A 21,633-nucleotide genomic window follows, 5' to 3' on the forward strand; every position below is an offset into this window, starting at 1 on the left:
AAAGTCTTACCAAAAATACATTGACATTTGATAAAAACGATGCATCTTCAATAGGACACTTACATATATTAGAGAATACAGCTATTTTCCTGTTAGGAGACTAGAAAATTATATGGTAGAGAAGGACAAAAGTTATTTTGAAATATCATCATTTCATTTTAAATATGTATTTAAAGAATACACATTTAAAAACTTAGCTACCTAAAAACTGCCTAGAAAGCTGGTGATCCGTAGTTAATCTCTTGGCTCTGGACTCCTATCTTTTTAAGTTGTGAGAACTGGAACAATTGGGAAGAGGAAAGAAGGAAGATTAATCATGTCAAAAAGGGTGAAGAACTTATTGCCTCAAAAACCTTAGGTTTAAAACAAAACAAAAAAAAACCCCTTCCTGGATTTCCTAAATGAAGGCTGGCTCCCTTGCTCTTCAGTTGCCTTGGTGTGATATTGCACCTTATGCAGAAGATGTGATGCTGTGGGCGCTAAGTATACGGAAGTCACATACCTTAAAACAGAAAACAGTTAACTTGAGTGGGATAGTTAATTTGTGATACAAACATTAGCTGCTTGACCTACCCATGCTTTCACAAAAAAAGGTTCCAGTATTAAAAAAAAAACAAAAAACACAGTTATTAGAGCGGCTATTGAAGCTGCAGTCACCTTTGCAAGGACATGGAACTGGGACATGGGATTCGTTAACCCCATATACTCTTGACTAGATAGTCTTATACTATATACGCATGTACTTTTGACTAGACAACCACAAATACATAGGTAAGAGGGCCTGTGCGAACAGTGTCTGTATTTAGTGGGGTTTTTTTTCACTTTGTGGTTGGAAAACATCTGAGTTATTGTAATTTATGCAATGTAATTTGTCATTTAAGATGCCAGAAGTTTTTAAGCTCAGCATAGTAATCTTTGTGTTTATACAACTAAAATTCTGTTTGTAAAATTACAGAGGAAAGATTACACAGCATTAACAAAGTTCCTCCCACCAAAATATGAGTACGTTCTAGAAGTTAGAATGACACCTATTCAGTGCAAGCTGTACCAATACTACTTGGATCATTTGACAGGTATGTAACTACAACTCGCTCAGGTAACAAGATTAATGGTCTTCTTATCAGGGGCTTTTTGTATTGATTGCGTGTGTGTGTGTACATCAGCCTTACAGATGTATTTTTCCTGCTTGTTGTAAAATCTGCCTCAACTCTGAAACTTGAATTATAACAAAACATTTGGTTACACATAAAAATATTTTTTGAGGAATACTAATATTTACATCTCTTAATAGTAGCCTGCCTTCAGGTTGTGGTTCATCTCTCCTTTTTCTTCCTGTTCTAAACATAAACCATAATTCATTTAATGTCTTTCTCTTCAAAGAAATAAATTATTGACAGTAAGATTGGAAGGTGAGAACTCAAAATAGAGATGTAGTGGTGTAAGTGCAGTGCAGAGCCTTGCAATTTCCTTTTGTCATCATGCTAGCTGAAGCTGTTATTTGTCAAGTATTGGCTCTTTTGGGGAACTGTCTCCTCTCTTGTTCTCAAAACCCACAAGTCTGTTTTTCACAGTGACCATGCTTTTCATCAGCTTTCATTTCAGTCTTGACTGGTCTGTCTGTCTTTGGGGATTTGCTTCTTCCAAGTTAAGAATAAACTTGTTTAATTGAAAGGATATATAAGGAAAAAAAATACATGTACTGTGTGATGCTGTGCTGTTCACTTCATATTAGAGATAAACTACTGAGGCTTGTAATTTAGTCTGTCACGGTATCTAAATGTCAGCAGCACTTCTGAGGAATAGGCTGTGAGGATGGTTGTCTTGGGGAGCCCTCGCCGAGGTGGTTCATGGCCAGGCCTCAGGCAACTGATTTCCACAGCAGCAGCTTCTGGGTTCTGGAGCAATTCAGTTTACTTAAATACTGTTTATAATAATGGACTTCATGATCAGGGGTTGAATTCTGTAGTCAAGAATATGTATGGCATTGATGATAGGCAAGCTTTTTTCTAAAGCCTTAAAGCATATATTTGCTTTTTCTGGTGGCTACAAAACATATTACAGAGTCTGTTATGCCAGTGTACCACTTTTTTTTTTTTTTTTTTTTTTTTTTGTACTTGATAAGCCCCATGTCTTAAAATGCCTGTCTGTAGCGGATGCCGGCTTTTGGGTTGTTTTGTGTTTTTAACTATACAGTATTTTTCTGTTCTAGTTACTCTCCTGAGTTTAATTACAAGAAAGATTAATTGTATATCAAATCAAGCTGTGATTTATAACAATGTGAAATTCACTGTGTTGTCTTAATGACTTAGATTCTGGATAATGTCATTGTGATCTCCTAGACACACTGCAAGCTAGATTTCCGCTCTGGAATTCTGGCAGCTGTTGTCTGCGCTTGGTGTAAATTATAGAAGTGGAGAGTTTTGAAGGACCAGTGAAAATAATTTTGCTTCCACTGATATCTCCAGTAATAGTTGGATGTTTAAGTGCAGACTGCTCTTTGCCCTTTTATTTTAAAAGAGTAAAAGCTTTGTATTTCATTTTTTTAAAAAAGTTTACATTAATAGTGCTTCAAAACAGTACATTACAAACCTAAACTTTTATGTAGTGCTCATTCCTAATTAGTTCTATACTGCAGTCTGTTCTGTGTTGGCTCTTCTTTATATAAATGTTCTGAGAAGAAGCTTATTTGCATTCTGTTCATTTCTGCATCATTCCAAATGTCTTCCAAAAGCTCCTAGCTTAAAAATAAAAAGCATTAGCTATTTGCTTTACAGGCATGCATCTGAATGATTCAGGTTAAATTCCTTTTGTTCTTCATAGCAAATTTTTTTTTATCACCACAGCCACAATAGTTTTACAGATTCTTTGGCCTATTTCTGATACAAAGCAGGGCTGTTTTTGTAATTCCAGGCTGTACAACACAGGCTTTGTTGGTCTACCATGTTTTGAGATAGCAAAGTAGATCTTTTACAGATCATTGATTAGCATAAGAGCTAGCGCTGTATGATTACAAATGTTTTTTTCTTACTCTGTACAGAAGTCTTTATTGTATATACAATAGCTTTCAGTATTTCCTTTTTTAATAAAGCAGGCAGCAGATAAGAGGAAGTAGCCCCTAATCCAGTGTCTGTTAAAGTTAAGGGAAATATTTGCTCTGGCTGTAAGCCTGTTACAGTTTCAAATTTGCTGCATTGTTGGAACCATTAATTTCTTAACAGTTAGCTTGTAAATGTATAACTCTAAGAAAATGCACTCCCTAACTCAGTCAAGGACAGGTAGTTTAATTAATCTGTCTAGACATCGAGGATTCAACAAAATTAGTTGAGCTTCTCTACGTTTGCAGCTGTTTAAAGGGCTGGTCCTGTTTCATGACTTACTCCTTAGCGGGCTGATTCGACTGCCTGAACTGGTAGCAAGCATTTTTTGCTTTCTCTGTGTTAATTTTGGGTTAGTTTCCTGCCAGTTTGGAGTGTTGAATCAAATCATCCAGTGATCAGTGCCAGAGACAATACGAGGAAGAAGAGGGAAACGAGAGAGAAGGGAGGAAGGAGGAACTGCCTCTTTTAGAGAAAGCAAGCCGTCTAATCTGGATTTTCATTAAATAAAAAAGTGAGTCTTCCTACTGAAGACGAGTATAGCAGGGAAGGTTTTTCTTCTCATCTGTATTTTTTTAATGATGTTTTCCCATGGACTGTAACAGAGGCATATAACTAAAATATACATACTTCAGATACAATTTTACCAAGTCTTTCAATTTTCCTTCATATAACAAAAATGATACATGTTTTGCTTCAGTTCTTCTGTTACATAGAAAATATAGTGTAAACACTGTAGGGGATACTAACTTGAGTTAAGGGCAGTAAGCTGCTCTGATGTTAGCTCAGGTTTAGGGAAGATGAATCTAAGATACTCTGCTTTTCTTACAGTCGCATTTCCCAGAGACAGGGGAACTCAAATGGGGAGATACCTGAACCTGTTCTAAAAATAAAACCTATCAAGAATTTGCTTTATTAAAATACTTATATTCTGTGTTTTACTGGGATTGTCTTGCCTATTTAACAAATGCACTGGATAAGCTTTGTGCCTGTTTCATCACAGATATTTGATAATTGTGAGGCAGTAAATTCTATTTTCTTGTAGTTAGATGTGCCTTAAATTACGTAACTGTAGTAAGTATGAAATAATAAATATCCCTAATAACCATGAAATATGACAAGTTTCAAGAACTTCAAGTTAATGTGTTGCTTAATGAGTAATTGAGGCTACAAAAAAAATTAAATCTAGCTCTCTGAACACTTTTTTGCACTAATTTGGGCTTGAACAGTGAATATAGGCTGTGAATCTTTAGATACTTCATTGTAACAGATTAATACAGTCATACAAAAAAAGTTAGCTGAAAGCAATAAGCCAAATTCATTGAAGCCTAAATGCAAATTTTACTTTGCTTTTTCTAGCTTGGGCTGCTTTTTAAGGCCTACTTCTACAAAACCTAAATAGACATGACTATACTTTTAACAGGATTTGGATTCATTCCTATATTGGGGAGAAATGCGCTTCTATGTAAAAATGTAATCATGTTTCTCATTATCAAGAAAAGGGGGAAATCTAATTTTGACAACTTTAACTAGGAAAAAAATGCCTGTGACTGAGTAATTTGACCTCTTTTACAAGAGACGTTACAATATGATGTGCATCTGGAAAGAACGCTCAGTACTGAACTAATGGATTGTTCAAAGGGGAACAGTATGTGGCAAACTTACTTCAAGGTTTCGCTCTAAAATCTGAACTTTATTGTCAGGTGTAGGTAGTGGCAGTGAAGGTGGAAGAGGCAAAGCTGGAGCTAAGCTATTCCAGGATTTCCAGATGTTGAGCAGAATCTGGACTCACCCTTGGTGTTTGCAGCTGGATTATATTAGCAAAGAAAATAAGGTAAATTAGATATATCAAAATACTCTGTATTGAGAACTTTCCAAATAAGCTATGCCAAATGCTAGGTAAAGTTTCATCAAATTAATGGAAATCTTTGTTGCTGTGGGGTAGAGTGATTTTGCTGCTGTTTTTGTCATTTTTTATTTCTGGATATGTTGTCATTCTTAAAACGTTTTGCAAGGCTGATCCTTTGTGGAACTTACCATTGTTTAAATGAAGAATAAGCAGGTGGCTAAAGGTTTAATAAAAGCTTCTGGATGAGAGTACTTAATAAAATTTCTGTTTTTTCTCTTTTGAGGGCTATTTTGATGAAGACAGTCTGGATGAGTTCATAGCTTCAGATTCCGATGAAACTTCAATGAGTTTAAGCTCTGATGATTATGCAAAGTAATTGAGCTTTTATTTGTTGTTTGTTGTTGGATTTATTTCCCTAATAGAACTTAAGTGATTTGTATAAAAGTAAATGTTTATTTATAATACCTTCTCTTGCAGTAGAATATTTTTGAAATAAAGGAGTGTATAATTTTATGTTTCTAGGAAAAAAAAATCCAAGGGGAAAAAAGTGAGGAAAGAGTGTAGCTCAAGTGGAAGTGGCAGTGATAATGATGTTGAAGTCATTAAAGTCTGGAATTCAAGATCTCGTGGAGGTGGAGAAGGAAACGCAGAGGAACTTGTAAACAACCCTCCGTCTGTTACAAAATCGGATGAAGGTGAGTGCAATGTATAAGTAAACCCAATATGATGCAGCGTCGTTTTGCAAAAGGTGATCTGAGAGGGCTGTCACAAATTCTGCTTTGTTGCAAAAAATGGCAAATTCCATAACTCGGAGAACCAATTCTACGCTTACAGCTCCTGCTATTTGTAATGATACATGCCTTTTGGAAAAATAAAGGGCATCAGTTTAAAACTGAGGGGTCTTGTGGCAGGGAAGCTGAACAGTTAATTTTTGAATTCAAAAGTACAAAATGGTACAAGGTTAACACAGAACTGTGCTGCTTTTCATCTCTGCTTAAACATATTGGTGAAATACGAATGGAAAGAATAAGAAATAAGTATGTCGTTCATTTTTGCACCTGGAATTTCAAATGGATATTGAGCAAGCAGGTGGTTATAATGCAGCAGGAATAGAAGACCTTTTTTTAAGATTTGTTTTTCAGCTATGTGTGTCTGTATATTTCATTTTCAGATTTTTCTTTAATAGTCCATCACTATTCTGGTTTCCTGTATCATAAAGCTAATCTTCTGGCTGTATCATTTATTATGTGTCTAATAGGTGCATTAATGTCTAGTGCCTTCCATAAATAAATGATTTTTTTGTGACAACGAAGATGAAAATTTTTTTTTTTTCTTTGCTCCTGACTATATGACAAGCATGTATTATAAGTGTGTAATGGGGTGTGTGTGTGTGCGTGGGAAATATGTACACATACAGATTCTAATTAAATGTGTTAATTACTTGCATTATAGGAAGGATGAGTTTCTGAATGCAGATCATTTAAAAGTTTAAGTCTGTCTCTTGCAGCTTTGTCCGATTTGATAAGGGTATAGAATTTCCAAACAAACATCTGATGCTGTACCAGACGAGGTGTGGGGGCAGACTTGCTATCCATCTCATTTCAAATGGTGAAGGCCCTTCTGCAAAGTTTAGGGGTGAAAATGGGAGTAGGTGGTGTATGTAGGATTTTCCCACTGCACGTCTAGGTGGCTTCTTTGGTTAACAGGTTCATTATTCACTCTGGAATTGAAAAATGTCTTCTTTAAAAGACTGTATGAAGGAAGGCTCAAATGTGAGTTCTGTCAAGATCAGTTCGTTCTTCCACCCAGAATGTTACTGCTATGTCATGATGGATTTGCTGTGTGTAGTCTTAAAATTTAAATGTTTTGAATTGCTCATGAGATGGAACACTTTTCTCCTACTATGTAAGTAAATACTTCAGTCAGATCAAAGTTTGTAAGTGAAAAAAGTTCAGGTTATATTTCTAATTAATCAATTTGTATCACTCTAATGCAAAGGAGGTTAAACCAAAGGCCATACTATATCAGAAAAAGAAATTAAGTAATATAAATAAAGATAATTCCTGGTTCCTGTCTGCCTTTCTGGTTCAGATTATAAAGCTGAATATAAGCTTTCTCCTGGTTGAATTCAGCAGTGTTTCAGAATAAAGATAATGTGAGCATCTTTAAAGATGGGCATGCTTTGCTTTTGATGCTTTGGAGTGGGTGATTTAGACCCAGACAGACCTGACTTGTTTTGCTAGGTGCATAGTTATTTTGGTGTAGCTATACAGTGAGAAACTGAATTTTATAATTCTTTCTTGTACTTCTATATTTTTAGGAATTCAGTCAAATTAACAAAACTAACTTACATCATCTACTAAGGTGTTAAAAATGCGATTGTTCCCAGTTATGTGTTTTATAGGTTTTATTAGTGTAGCAGTGTTTTAGCGGTTGAGCAGACAGTAAGATTTTATTAAAGAACTTTGCAAAAAGGCAGAGTATGATAGTGGAATCTATTTTTTTTTTCCTCTGTTGTGAATTAGTGCAAAAGGGGGAAGACATACTTTTTCTTCCTATACCCTGTTGCTAATCTTGTCTTTTAAATTAGCTTAGGGAAAAAAGATTGTAAACCTGAGCCTGACAAATAATAAGAAATGGTTTACATATGGTGAGTATTAAAAATCTGTATCGTTGGAGCATTTGGAAGTTTGCTTCCAGAGAGTTCTCTTGATAGATGAACTAGGTAACTCAAAAGGCTGTTCTGGTTCCAGGAGTTGTAGGTATTTGAGCTTGCTTCATAAAAAGTTCTGTTTCAATCGTTGTAACATTTATGGAGGAGTTTTCAAAGATGCATACTTGCTGGAAACAAAGCTGTTCATAAATACCCTTGGGGAAAAGGTGCAGATGCCAGAGCTATTTGTCCAAATATTCTGTAACACAAAAATGAGATTTGTGACTGTTATTGATAACTCTTGGAATTAAACTGCTAATCTAGTATTCTTTTTTTTGTGACTCTGTATTCTACTCATTTCATACCAGCTAATAACGAGGAGGTAATTTTGCAGTTCAGAAGTTTTTTTAAGTATTTAGACAGTCTCATACTTTCAGTTTTAGTTTTAAATTTTATTTATTTATTTATTTATTTATTTATTTATTTATTTTTTACAGGTAAAGCTGCATCCTCTTCCAATCCTGGTAGCCCAGCTCCAGATTGGTACAAGGATTTTGTTACGGATGCAGATGCTGAAGTGTTGGAGCATTCTGGGAAAATGGTGCTTCTCTTTGAGATTCTTCGGATGGCAGAGGAGCTTGGGGACAAAGTGTAAGTCAATTCTAGAAACAAATATTTTTAAAGACTATATAAATATATTAGTCAGTGTTCTTCGTTCAGTCTTTATAATGCTGTAGCTCAGTTTTCTGAAACAAACACGCATGTTACATTCATTTCCATCATAGGGTTTTCCCATACATACCCGTACTCCACTGAAATCATTGACTGTCTAGAAAAACGCTGTTTCTTTCAAAGGTAGTATCGGGGAGGAGGGAAGAAAAAGAAACCAATACAATGATTAAAATAACTTCAGAGGTGAATTTTGTGTGTTTCCTTGTTTTTGTTTTCAGCCTAGTATTTAGCCAGTCCCTAATATCACTGGATTTGATAGAAGATTTCCTGGAGCTGGCCAACAGGGAGAAAACTGACAAAGAAAAGCCTCCTATTTATAAAGGTGAGTGGCAGCAAGACCTATTACAAAGCTAATGACTCTCTTACAGCTCTGTTCAGTCCAAAGGCAATGGAGTTGAAATAAATTGTTTCTGTTAGAAATATCGTATGCTCTCTACCATGCCTGAAGTTGGCAGGGCCGTTGGCCTGCTCTGTAAGTTGTCTGTGCTACCCTGTTATGGACTCATGCTTCTGAATTTATTCTGTATCATCTGTGTTTGATACCGCCTAAACGAATTAAATGTTGATCTTCTAAAAGGAGAGAAGGTGTTTTGTTAAATTCTACACAAGAGTGATATTGTATGCTGATATGTGGTGAACTCTGAAACTTCCTGCTGAAAGAGAGATAATGAAGGAAAACTGTACTACTTTAAAGCAGTGTGTGTTTTGAGACCGGATGCAAAATGTCAACTTAGGCTTTATATGTACCGCAGTAGATTGTTTTATGGATTCCATGAAGGAACAATGTATTTAATTAATCATATTCCTGGTGGTGCTTGAATGGTGAGGAATTTCTCACTAGCCAGACATATCCTGCGTGTAGGAAATTTCTTGTTTCCTCTGCACAATCCTCCCACTGCTCTTGACGATTTCGGTTCATTTTTATGTGAAAGTTTCAGTTCCCAGTATGTGTGGATTGAAGAGTTTCTTTGAATCTGTCATTCCTTTCAGATATCTTATTTCTAAGTATAAACATGTTGCACAGTTGCATAAGAGAAATCTGGCTTAGCAATATCAACATCGTAGTTAGAGGAAGATCCTCCGGTATCTTTCTCTCTCACACAGATTTATTGTTTCTGGCTGCTGCTTCTTCCTTAGCTTCTGAACATTTGTCATCTTCAGATTTTGAGTTGTCTGTATTTTAGAGTCTGTCCCTGTAGTCTGAGCTAATTTTTAAGGCTTTTTTCTTGTTTGTGGCAGTTCTTTTGCTAAGCAATTAGACTATGTATTATAATGAGAGTCACCATATATAGACCTTCTGGACATGACTTAACAAGCAGTTTCTTACAATTCATTGTACTGAGCAGTGCTGCTTCCTAAAAAAAAAATAAATAAAAATAAAAAATCTATTTTCATTTTAATTGATGACACAGTGGGGTTTGTTTTGTGTACATATATACTGCCAAAGAAAATGAAAGGTTAGTTCTGAATTGCAGGGGGAAGAAAATCTGCTTCTATCAGCTGTAATTTTTATATTTTTTCATCTGGCAAGAACTAACCATAACTCACGGGATAATTAAACTCAAACAGCTGATTTGAATTTCAGTTCCAAAATGATTACACCTGGACTTTTGAAATCTCCTTTTAAGCATTTACTTATGGATGCTATATGTGGGAGAGACTGTAGCTCAGACTAATTGAAAACATGAATCTACAAAGATCAATTAGAAAAGTAGGGTTAGTACTATAACGCCTAAAGATTAAATGCAGTTACTTTTTAAAATTGATTTTGGCTGCAAGTTAAAAAAGAAACTGCTCTACAGTTGTGTCCAAATGACTAGAAATGGTGAGGAATCAGAGGAACTACCCAAGAAAAACTAAGATTCTTTTAAAATATTTCAATTAAAATTTAACCTTAGTACACAGTTTGATTGTAACTTCCCATCTTTAAAGCAGTTTTATACAGATTACAATTTGAGACGTTTCATTTAATATCTTTTTCTTTTTTAAATACCAAAATGTTAAGAAGAAAAGGATAAAGATAAACACTGGATGCTTTTTGTAAGGTAAAATGCTATTGACAGTATTTATATTATTCTACTCTTGAATTATTTTAGACAAAATGAGTTTATGGATGGTGGGAGTTATTGCAGTAAAGGCTTGTGGATGATCATTGTCCTCACAAATGCAATTGCCATTATTTTCTGTCACGTTACTTGCATTATATTTTATTGTGCAAGCTTCAATATATGATTTTCAGAGCTTGCTTGAAGCAAGAGCCTGTGTTCCCTCAAAATGTTCTCTGTCTTGGGTGACTCTTAATAAACTTATATGCTCTTCCCGTTGTTTTAAAGTGTCAGAGAATAGCATATTTTGTGTTAAATGTTTATTCTTTTATTTGTCTGAGAGTCCTGTATATCTAGTATTACGAGTCTGGTATTTACATGATCATTTTAATCATCTGGCTCTTACATTTACAGGTGAAGGAAAATGGTTCAGAAACATTGATTACTATCGCTTAGATGGTTCAACTACAGCTCAGTCAAGAAAGAAATGGGCAGAAGAATTCAATGATGAAACTAATGTGAGGTGAGATCTGTACTGACATATATGCTCAATTTTTTACCCTTTTTCTTTTGTTCTGTATTTCTTTGTTACTAGTACCTCTTAAGGATATGCAGATGAAAAATGTATCACAAGGGTGCCAGGTGCAGAACTTGCTTAATATTTTTCTTTTAAACATGAAACTGTTCTTTGCCCCTGCCTTAGTGTGCATATTTGTTTACTTCAATACTTGTGGCCAAATTGTGTATTACTTTTTTGGGGGACTCTGTTTTCATCTTCTTCATTTGCTGAAATCAGCTGCTGGTGTTTTCTGTACTCACAGTTCACTTCCTTTTAATTTCAACTGAAATGGTTCAACCATATTAAAGAACTAAGAAAATATATAGGTTTTTATCTGTCTTTGCATTTGAAATCTTCCAGCTGTTTCTTTGAGCCGTCTGCTGTTTCCGTGTTTTGAATCAGAGGGGTTGCACAGTTTCTCTAGCAGCTCGGCAATCTCTGGCTTGAGTTCCTTGGCCTCTTGGCTTCTCCTGCGTTCCGGTGACTTGTTAACACCTAGCTGGTCTCTTTGGTCTAACACTTCTGATGTATTAACTTCAAATTGATCTGCTTCCTATGACCTATCTGCTACAAAGAATGCATGAGGTATGGGAATCTCCCCAACATTTTCATCAGTAAAGACCGATGCAGAGAAATTATTGAGCTGCTTTGCTGTGGCCTTATCACCCCAAAGTGCTCCTTTTACACCTTTGTCATCGGGTGGTTCCTCTGATTCTCTAACTAGCTTTTACTGCTTTTGATATATTTAAAGCATCCTTCGCAAGTCAGTCTTCAGATTCCTTTTTAACTGTCTTAATTTTCTGTTTATGTTTGACTTGTCGTGTTTTATGGGCTTTCCTATTCTCCTTTGGACAAGCTTTCATTTTATAAATGCCAGCTTTTTTTCTATGAAATATCCCTTAAACAGTATATTAAGCTATACATATTTTTTTTTATTTTTTATTTTTTTACCTGTCATACACAGTTTACCTAGGCTTTTACTGCAGTGTTGTAGAACAGCCTTCAGGCTGCTTATAGGCTTGGATTTTTTGGACTCCTCCTTTTAAGGGCTTGGAGGGGCAGAGGTGGTTTTTTACTAATCACTTCATTTTTATGTAGTCCTCTTTGTTGAAATTGAATATCCCTGTGCTGATTTTATTTGACTTGCTTCTTCCACTACAATGTTAAACCAAAATATACTGTGATTGTTAATATCATAGGGGTTCTGCCTCTAATACCTCCTGAGCAGTGTCCTGTGCCCCCCTGAAGAGCCAGGCCAGTAGTGTGCTTTCCTGGGAGTTCTCAGACTAATTGTTCCAGGAAACAGTTTCGTTTACTCTGTCCAAAGACGTTATCTCTGCATTTTGTTCCGATTGATCCAGTCTATACCTTGGTACCCTCTACATGGTCTTTAAAATGGGGCAGATTCTTCTTCTTGAAATATTATATATAATTTTTTCAACAAAGGATTTTGTTAAGTGAATAAATAACATTTCTTGGATGCAAATTCTCTGTAGCTATGTGCTACTAATTTAAAGTGGTAGCAAAGTTGATATTTTAACTTGCTTATGTGTTGGCTTAAATCAATTGTTTTTAAATACAATTATTTACATTAATCATGGAGAATACCAAGGTGCAAAAGATGACTGAGAGGTTGCAAAATATACTCTTTAATAATAAGTTATTTAGCTCAGTATAAGAACTGTTCTTAAATTGAGCTAAATAAGTTAAGTTGAAGAAATATTTAGGAAGAAAACTGTAGTATGTAGTTTTGGGTATAATAATCTGGTTCTGCTATTACTGAAGAGAAACGTGCTTGAAGTTGAGAGTTTTTTAATTTGCTAAGATAGGAATTTTGTCATTTTGTTAAAGCTTTCTTACTGACCTGGATGATTACAGGGTATGTTCTCTGCTGCCTGTCTTGCCCTTGATGTGGCGCTCCGACCAGCTCACACACGTTGTGCGTGTGTGTTTGTAGCCAGTTGCAGAACAGAGCAAGCGGAAGCAGTTTGCTAGCAGAGTTGGCCGTTGACTTGACTTAGGTGTACCTCACTAGTCTTTCCAAATCAGCTCAAACATGAAGATGAAAAATGATAAATTATGATTTTAGTTTGATAGGTACATTTTATAAAAATACAATACACATATTTTTGTGCCATCTTTATTTTTTTAAAATACTATTTCTGTACCACAACTGTAATAGATAATTACACAATGGTGGAAAAAGATGTTTCCGTATAAACAAGACTTGCAGCAACTTTCATAATATGCTGACCATATTAGCCTTTAGGTTGTTCTTTCCCATTTTGTTGATACCATTAGAAAGATTCTTTACAAAAATTCATGCTCTCAATTTTTGAAAGATTTCAAACTATTCCATAGTAGAAATCATCTTCAAAGTACACTTTAACTTAATGTGTTTGTCTCTTGTTCTACTGACATTTTTTGTCATTTTTCTGTTAAAAAAATAAAGTCTTTCTGTGGCCACCTGACAGAGCTATGCCACAAACAGAAAGAAAAAGAGATGATGCAGAACAAACAATGTGGGATTCTTCCCACATCATGAATGAAGCGCTCGGTTCTTCTTTTGTATTTAAAGGTTCTTCTGGAGACAAATGCCTTCATTTTTGGAAAATCAGTTTTAACAAAAGACATTTCTTTTCAGATATGTAAAACAGAGGAGGACCCTTGGGGTTCTTTTACTGTTTTTAGCAATCTTCGATTTTATTTGAAGAATCATACTTGTCAGAATTCGGTCTGAAAGTTTGAAAATTGCACAGCAGATGCAATAACATATTTCTAAATCCTGCCGTTCCCTGAGCCAGTGAGCTCTAGGGTATGCTTCCTATGAATATGGGAGGCAGTTGCCGTATTTTTCAGTGATACACTTAGGTTTGTCTGTGTAATGGCCTGTAATGCAGCTACGACGTGGTTCTGTTTAAAATGCTACAAGGTTTTTAAGTTAATACATTTACTTTTCTTTCTGTTCACCACTGGTAAAGTATACAGGTATTCTTGGGAAAGTTGATTGCTTTTCTAGAGAAGAAAGGTGTTTGTTTCTGAGAAAATTATTTCATATGTAAAGCAAGGAGAAGCTCAATATCTGTAGGAAAAATAATAGATGTGCATGCAACCTCTTTAGTAAAAGGATTAGCAGTGAATATACAGGCTAGGTATTTTAACAAAGTAGATGGATTCAAATAAAAAAGACCATATCTTGAAAGGTACTACGCAGAAAGACTCTGCAAGGCTTGTAGGTAGCCTAGATACAAGGACCTGGAAAGGTCAAAGCCCCATGGGGTCTGGCCCGGAGACAGCAGTCGCTTGGCCAGTGAGAAGCACAGAGCTCTCGTAGCTGTAACCAGACTGTGCTTGTCTCCTGGCCATCCGCTGTTCGTGAGTTGGGACTTCCCGGTCTGATTGATTTAGATAGGCAGATAGATAGAAAATTGTACGTGTTAGTTTAATGAACCTAAAGGAACTACATCTTCCTAAATTCCTTTAAGAAAAATGAAATTAGATAATTGCAATCATTTTAAATGTACAAAGGAATAAAAAACAAGTTAAATGTAACAAAGCAAACTGATTCAATGTTAATACTCTTAATATTATATAGTTTATTTTGGCAGGTATTTGTAAAGAGCTCATTTTAAATTAAACCTGAATGCTGATGATAATGAGAAAAAACAGGCATATCATAGAGACACTATCATGCTAGAGTTATTCTTTGAGTTTGTTAGCCAGAGAACAGTTTCAATAATGCAGGGTATGCCTGTTTAAAATTATGGTTTAATTTGATATAACTGATTTTATTACATTTTGAAAAAGCTGAAAAAAAATACGTTTTCTTACCCACCAGTTCTTGGTAACAATTGACTTGTGAAAGTCTCTGATCTGTATTTCTGATTGTATGTATTTGGTTTGCTCTAAGCTTTGTCTGTGTAAAATCTCTATCTATTCTATATTTAATGAAGTTTTTGAGTTATTTCAATGAACAATTCCACAGTAGCATAGCAAAACAGGAACAGTAATTTGTATGCTAAAATATTAAAATTTTGTAATTTTTATTCATTCCAGAGGCCGCTTGTTTATTATCTCCACTAAAGCAGGTTCCCTCGGAATTAATCTCGTGGCTGCTAATAGAGTAATCATCTTTGATGCTTCTTGGAACCCATCATATGATATCCAGAGTATTTTCAGGGTTTACCGCTTTGGGCAGAACAAACCTGTGTTTGTATACAGGTTTTTGGCTCAGGTATGTTTCTGTCTGATATTTTTGTGATATTCTGGTCCTGCAATCAAATCTGTAACCAGTAATGGTTTGGACTTGAAGTCAGTAGCGCTCATCACTGATCCGAGCATCTTCCAGCCCTATCTGATATCAGTAGTTGGCCCAAAAAAACATTAAACAAAATATTGGAGGAAAGGTATTGGTAAAATAAACAATAACTGAAGTTATTTCCTGTTAAGCCCACCTCATTTGACACTTTGTGTAATACAGATCTTAGAACTTCACCACAGATTCGCACATCTAGACTTAGAATAGTGTTTTCAACCTTTTCTAATTTGCACACCACTAAAAATTCTTAATGGAATAGATGGCCTAGGGGATGGTTCTCATTAGGCAGTAGGCTTGCTTAATATAGATGTCTTCTGCAGACACCTTAAAAGTGGTCTGTGGGCCCCTGAAGATCCAGCTGGAATTAAAGCACAGTGAGCTAAAGGTTTTTTTAATTAGAAGGCATCCAGTCATGATTTGAAAACTTGTATCTCGACCTGTGGACCTTACAGGGTAATAATTCTGATGACCACTGATCTATGCTCTTTTTAAGTATATTGCCATATTTCTGATACAAAGTATCTTCTAGTCTTCAGTTGTTACATGGTAGATGGAAAACCTTTTCCCATTAATAGTGCTTAACTCTTGATCAAGTCACTTTTCCTTTGCCAACTTAAATAGATTGCTTTTCAAAACACATTACTGTCAGACATGGGGTTTTTTTCAGTCTTCAGTCTATTTTTGTAGGTCTTCATGTACACTTTTGAACTGTTGGTATCCTTTTTAAACTGCAGTGTTCAGAACAGGCTGTGCTGTTCTCATACTTCACATAGCCATCATCTTAAAAAAAAAAAAAAAAAAAAAAAAGTAGTTTTCCTGCTTTTTTCCCCCCAATGATCTAGTTTGTTCTTACACAGCTGTGATGAATTAGCCTTGACTGCCACTCTTCCCCCGCCCCCGCCACGCCAGCACTGTGTGGTATCTGTTTTCCTTTTTACAGGCTGATCAAGGTAGCAAAATAAGGCACATGCTGTGGAAATTGCCATTCTTTGTTGTAATCATACTTGGGGGAATTGAGGCAAAAGCTGATCTCTTCAAAACACTACTGAAAAAAAATATTTCTTACCCTAGTCAGTAGTGTATGATGCCTGTCACATAAACAGTCCACATTACTATGTGTTCATTTCCAGGAGTATGTATTTTCTTAGCAAATGAAGGAAAATTTGGGTTCTTTTCGGATAACTTTGTAGATCCTTGGTCAAAGAAACAGTGGAAATAGAGCACTGTTGCACCATTGTTACTCTTGCTCTTCTACATTTATTGATCTTTTTCTTCTGTGACAGAAAGTCCAGTGTTTGTATGAAAGTGAATATCTGTGTTTTCCAGGGAACAATGGAAGATAAGATCTATGACCGGCAGGTAACAAAGCAGTCACTGTCTTTCCGGGTTGTTGACCAACAGCAGGTTGAGCGTCATTTTACTATGAATGAGCTTACAGAGCTGTACACTTTTGAGCCAGATTTGCTGGATGATCCTAATTCGGAAAAGAAAAAGAAGAGAGATACACCCATGTTGCCAAAAGTAAGTTGATGCACATCACAAGGAATTATACAGTAGGAAAAAAACTTATGTCTGTTTAAGAGCATGGGGTTCTTGACCTTGGAAGGAAGAGAGTGCTGTGAAAAGAGTAGCAGTCTTCACTTTGAAAGTAGGTGAATAGCAGGGAACATAGTGAAATATATAATTAGTATAATGGATGATATAATGAAACTAAATAATGGATTTTCTTTCAAAAAAATTACATAAAAAAGATGTTCAGTTAAAAGACAAAAAAAAATTGAAAACAAAACAAACAAAAATACTTTTTCACCCAGTTTGAGTGAATAGAAGCTTTGCCGCAGGAAACTGTGGAAGCCAAGATTCAAAAGAGTAGATACCTAAATGAGTAGCATTATCTCAATAATGATGATAAATCTGTGAAGAGATACTGCACTTCAAGGTCTGGCTTTTATATACCTAGGTAAGACTTTGTAGTAGGCAAATTAATCCATGCTCTTGTTTACCAAGTGTTTCTCTTTTTTTTTAGTTCCTTGCTTAACTCTTCTTGTAGAGACCATTAATAGAGATAGGGTAGTAAAACAGATAAACTTATTTACCGTTTAAGTGACACGCAATGGATGTGGCACCCTTGCTAGTGGTTCATCATCACTGTTCCATTGAGTAATGGTTCAATATCCTGTGAGGTACTTAGGGAACCCCCCGAAACTACTAATCAAATTTAAAAATAAGCTATACTTTTTACAGTCGGGCAAAAATAAACTTCTGGAGAAAGAATGACTAGATCATTTATCCATTGTTTTGCACATCAGTTTGCATTTAAGGTTAGACTAAGGTTTTAGTCCTTTGTCTAATCATATTCTTTATGTTAGATGTTGTCCGCACGCACTAATGTAATGTGGTCTGCTAAAGACAAATTCATCAACACGCTGTTGTGAGATCATTTTTGCTTGTCAGGTGAATAGCTAGTAAATAGTAACACTTAAATGTGTGGCCTGTAGTTAGTTAACTGATTACATTTCTGCATTACTTCTGTGTTGTGGATATTATAAACTGCCTGGGTGGAGGGAAGGGTGGAGATTTTCTAGTTTGTGAATACATTTATTTTCAATGAAAATGGTATGTTTTCGATTCTGGACTATCTGTAGACCAGTATAATATACCAAGTTGTGCTTAAGCATCACACCGGCTTTCTCTGAAGTAGGGTCTGTTAGACCACCTACAGTGTCCCTGCAGCTGCCGGGGCATCGGGAAGTGTTAACCCTATAAAGAGCCACTGTAACACATCCATTTAAAAACCCTTGAAAACAAACTTTAATGGCTAAATATAAGCTCTTATTATGATGATGATTCTCAGTTTAAACAGTAAATTGTAGATAATTGATTTTTTTGTTCTTCTGTTTTACTATAACTTTTTATATTGGTGAATTCTTTTTTTTACCTCCTAAAATATGTTCCTTTAGTTCATAAATAATATATTTCTTAATTATTTTCTTTTTATGTTCTCAATTACTTTATGCTGTATACATTTATACTTCCACAAACTAACAGCTAATGCATCACCATGTGCTGTCACTGCATATTTTTAAGAAGGGTTCAATATGGGAAAACCTGTGGAGCAACTGAATATGATTAATGCTTTGAGTAAATAATCCGTTGCACTAATTGTATTTTGAAAGTTACTTGTTTTCTTTTATAATAATATATCAATTCATGAATAAAGTACAGTGTAAGAGAGGAGGTTTATAAACTCCAAACTTACTTTAGTATCCAGCTGTAAATATTAAGTTCCATATTAATTCACTTCCAACCAGCCACATGAGGTTCGTGTGAGGGAAGTTGAGAACGAGCTTTTAACCAAATCCCTGGCTATAAAGAAAGCAAATCCATGTATTGGAATTCTCTTTGTTTTTTCCTGGATTTAGCAGATGGTCTTGAATGGAATTTCATTCTTGCCAGGACGTACGTCTTAGCATAGACTGTGGGCAAATTTCTAATCATTTCTTGGATTTGATGTTTGAAAGGGCTAAAAACTGTCAGGTAGATCTATCTTGCTTTTACTTTGTGTGTGTGTGGGGCGGGGGGGCGAGCAAGGTTTTGTGTTCCTAGCAGCCGCGCGGAAGCTGGAGCGCTAGCCGGGAGCCCCCGGCAGTCTTGCCCTGGCTTTGGGTCTGCCGCAGGGAAGGACGAGTTCGGCTGGTTGCTGAGCTCCCTTGGCTCCTACTGACGTTAGCAGCTGCGAGGCCTGGGCAGCCGGTGTCATGCGACGGCTGTAATTTCTTATGTGTGTCTTCAGCTGGTCGACAGAGTAGCCTGTGGCGTGCACTGCGGTGTTTTCATGTGTAATTGGTCTTCATTTGTTAGGAAATACTTCAGAATGTTAGGGGAAAAAAGTGTTTGGGGAGCTTTAATAAAAATCAGTGACTGTCGCTGTGGAAAGTATTAATTGCGGTTTGGGATTTGGGCAAGCTGTCCGGGGGGAGGAGCGGCGTCTGTCCCGGGAGGACAGCAAACGTGCGTGCGCAGTCGGTCATCGCTAACGAATCCTGGACGCTGCGCGCGGGGCGAGACGCCAAGGGGTAGTTACGGGTGGGGTGACTTTCTGTGCCGCTTTTGTCTTTGGGTCGCCTTGCCTTGATGAATAAGACTTTGAGTCGATGGCAGTATACTGTCACACCGGAATTTGTCAGAGAGTTTTCTTTCATCTGGTCCTTATATTTACCATGAAAAACATAAAGACAAAACCCTTTCCCCTTAACTGTTTGATTATTCCACTTTGTTTTTGTTTTGCTGCATTTCTTCCCTGCGAAGCTGAGCTGATTCTGATTTTTTAATTTCCGTTCTGTCCACAGCTGAGTTCTTGCTTTACCCACAAAATGGAGCTAGTCCAGTAGTTGCAGTGACTCCTTCCCGATTCCTGTGAGCTGCTTAATCGAATTGTGGCTCATGCCTTATTTATGGTATTATTAGTTTAACTTTTGTGTTTTATTTCACAATCTGTCTCTTTGATTCTGACCCGTTCTCTAGAAATCTTATGTAGACAATCAAAAGCAACTATGAAAACTGAGCTCTAGGAGATACTGCCGTGGATGTTGTAATTCTCTGTTGTGTAGGCTTATTCATTTAGAAAGTTCACTGTTCCTTATTTCAGTGTAATTTTAAGAGATGCATGATTTAGCTTTATAATTGTCAAACAATAAAATCAATTAACCCCACACTCTTGTAGCATGTTCGGAAAAAGAAGTTGATTAAAAAGACTATTGATATGCTTACAAAAACATTTTATTGTAACATCCATTAATTGCACGCCAGTCGGAGGTTAAAATACTGTTTAGGATCGTGCGGCGTGATACTTGGACACTTTGGTCGTGGTAAGTTCAGCACCCCCGGCCTGACCCTTCGGCAGCTCGCACTTGGAACCAAAGGCCAGGAAAACTTGGTGCCCACGCTCACCTGCGTCACTGGTTTCCCACAGTTAGCTATCTCCCCCTTGCTTACAAAAACTGAACAGTCCCTTTATAATTATCAGCAAAACAAAATAGGCCGTTAGGCTGAAAGGAGGCTTTCGTTTTGCTTTTGACAGGATTTGTGTGTGATTTTCCCTCTTTGTCTTCAGGCCTTTTCATCTTTTTCAGCGTAGTTTGTTGAACAGTGATATCACTGTGTAGTTTTACTACTGTGCAGACAGTAAGGCGAGGGGCTTACTTATGTCATCCGTAGCATTGGTGTGACCTGTCCAGTAAATACACTTAAATATACTGGAAGTATTAGGCAGAGCTACAGCTAGAACCTGAAAGAAGTGCTTCCTCGGGATGTGTAGAAAAAGGTTTGAAGGGTTCGATTCTAAAAAGCATATTTTCAAAGTGTGGTTTTTGGTGGGAATTATGGATAGAAATTAGGTGAATATCTTCTCTTCCATCTTTTCTCCAATTGCCTGAGCATGAACATAGAAAATCCTAGTGGAGTAATAGGTTTTCTGCTGATGCCTGCAAAGCCAGCGTACTTCTCGACTCAGTAAAACCCTGTAGGAGTAGGGATTTTTAGCTGTGCAGCCAGGAATCGTGTGTGTTGTCATTCGGGGCTGAAGATTGGGTTTGTTCTTACAACTCCTAGTTTTGACAGAGTTTTCAGCTTTTTTGATATGAGAAAAAAATGTTCTTTAATTCAGTTGTCTTTAGTGTGTTGGGAGAATGCATTGTAGATTGCTTTAAAGTCAGAAATGAAGCCTTTGTGTAAGTAAAGAAACAAATACTACTGGTTTTAAAAATATTTCCTTGAGAATTACGTCTTCTCAGTAATCCCAGTTTCAATCAAAGAACAGTTTTCTTAGGGTTGTTAATGGGGGAAGATGTGGAATGTTGCTGTTTTATATAAAACGTCACATGGCAAATGTGGAGTTTGTAAGTTTTCCTGGAAGCTTATCAAAGTTTCATGTCAAGTTTTAATTTTAGCAGCAGTTTTCTGCACTTTGCAGTCTGAACAAGGCCGTCAGGTTGCTTAAGAGTACTGAAGAGTCGAGGTACGCAGGTCTCAAGGGGAAAACGCGTATTACGTTCCAACAGTAACTTAATAGTGCCATTTCTCTGCTCTTACCTCTCGGAAACAACCTCTGCATCTTGAAGAATGTAGAGTAAATACTTGATTTTAACAGAATATTTTTATCGTGAATGTTGTTTCTATGTAAAAGTTAACCTGAATTGTTAAATTTGTCTTAAATTCCACTGATTGAAAGCAGATTTCGTTCATCCACTGTCCCTGCAGATTTGAAAATTGACTACGCTGGAAATTCTCTCAGTCCAAGAGAGGCATAACAGGTTTCTTAAAACTGAGTGATCACTGACTTGTGTTTACTGATTAAAGTATAGAAATAATTACTATATGCACA

General features: G+C 36.3%; 1 protein-coding gene across 9 annotated transcripts in view; it reads left to right on the plus strand.

Annotated features, from left to right (window-relative positions):
- The window catches only part of ATRX (ATRX chromatin remodeler), a 94,965-nt gene that overhangs the window by 62,063 nt on the left and 11,269 nt on the right, over window positions 1-21,633 (plus strand). For 8 of the 9 annotated variants that reach the window (XR_010885576.1, XR_010885577.1, XR_010885578.1 and 5 more), the window contains 9 exons: window positions 956-1,073; window positions 4,799-4,929; window positions 5,228-5,316; window positions 5,467-5,639; window positions 8,095-8,248; window positions 8,548-8,651; window positions 10,789-10,897; window positions 14,990-15,167; window positions 16,578-16,772. Coding sequence is in view for 6 of the 9 variants with exons in the window: in XM_067304335.1 (XP_067160436.1) it covers window positions 956-1,073; window positions 4,799-4,929; window positions 5,228-5,316; window positions 5,467-5,639; window positions 8,095-8,248; window positions 8,548-8,651; window positions 10,789-10,897; window positions 14,990-15,167; window positions 16,578-16,772 (1,251 nt within the window). In the remaining 3 variants the exon portion in view is untranslated. Of the gene's footprint in view, window positions 1-955; window positions 1,074-4,798; window positions 4,930-5,227; window positions 5,317-5,466; window positions 5,640-8,094; window positions 8,249-8,547; window positions 8,652-10,788; window positions 10,898-14,989; window positions 15,168-16,577; window positions 16,773-19,600; window positions 19,739-21,633 lie in introns of those variants that run through there. The other variant, XM_067304340.1, reaches the window with a different exon arrangement.

Source organism: Apteryx mantelli, chromosome 13 (genome assembly GCF_036417845.1).
Source record: "Apteryx mantelli isolate bAptMan1 chromosome 13, bAptMan1.hap1, whole genome shotgun sequence".
Classification (NCBI taxonomy): Eukaryota; Metazoa; Chordata; class Aves; order Apterygiformes; family Apterygidae; genus Apteryx; species Apteryx mantelli.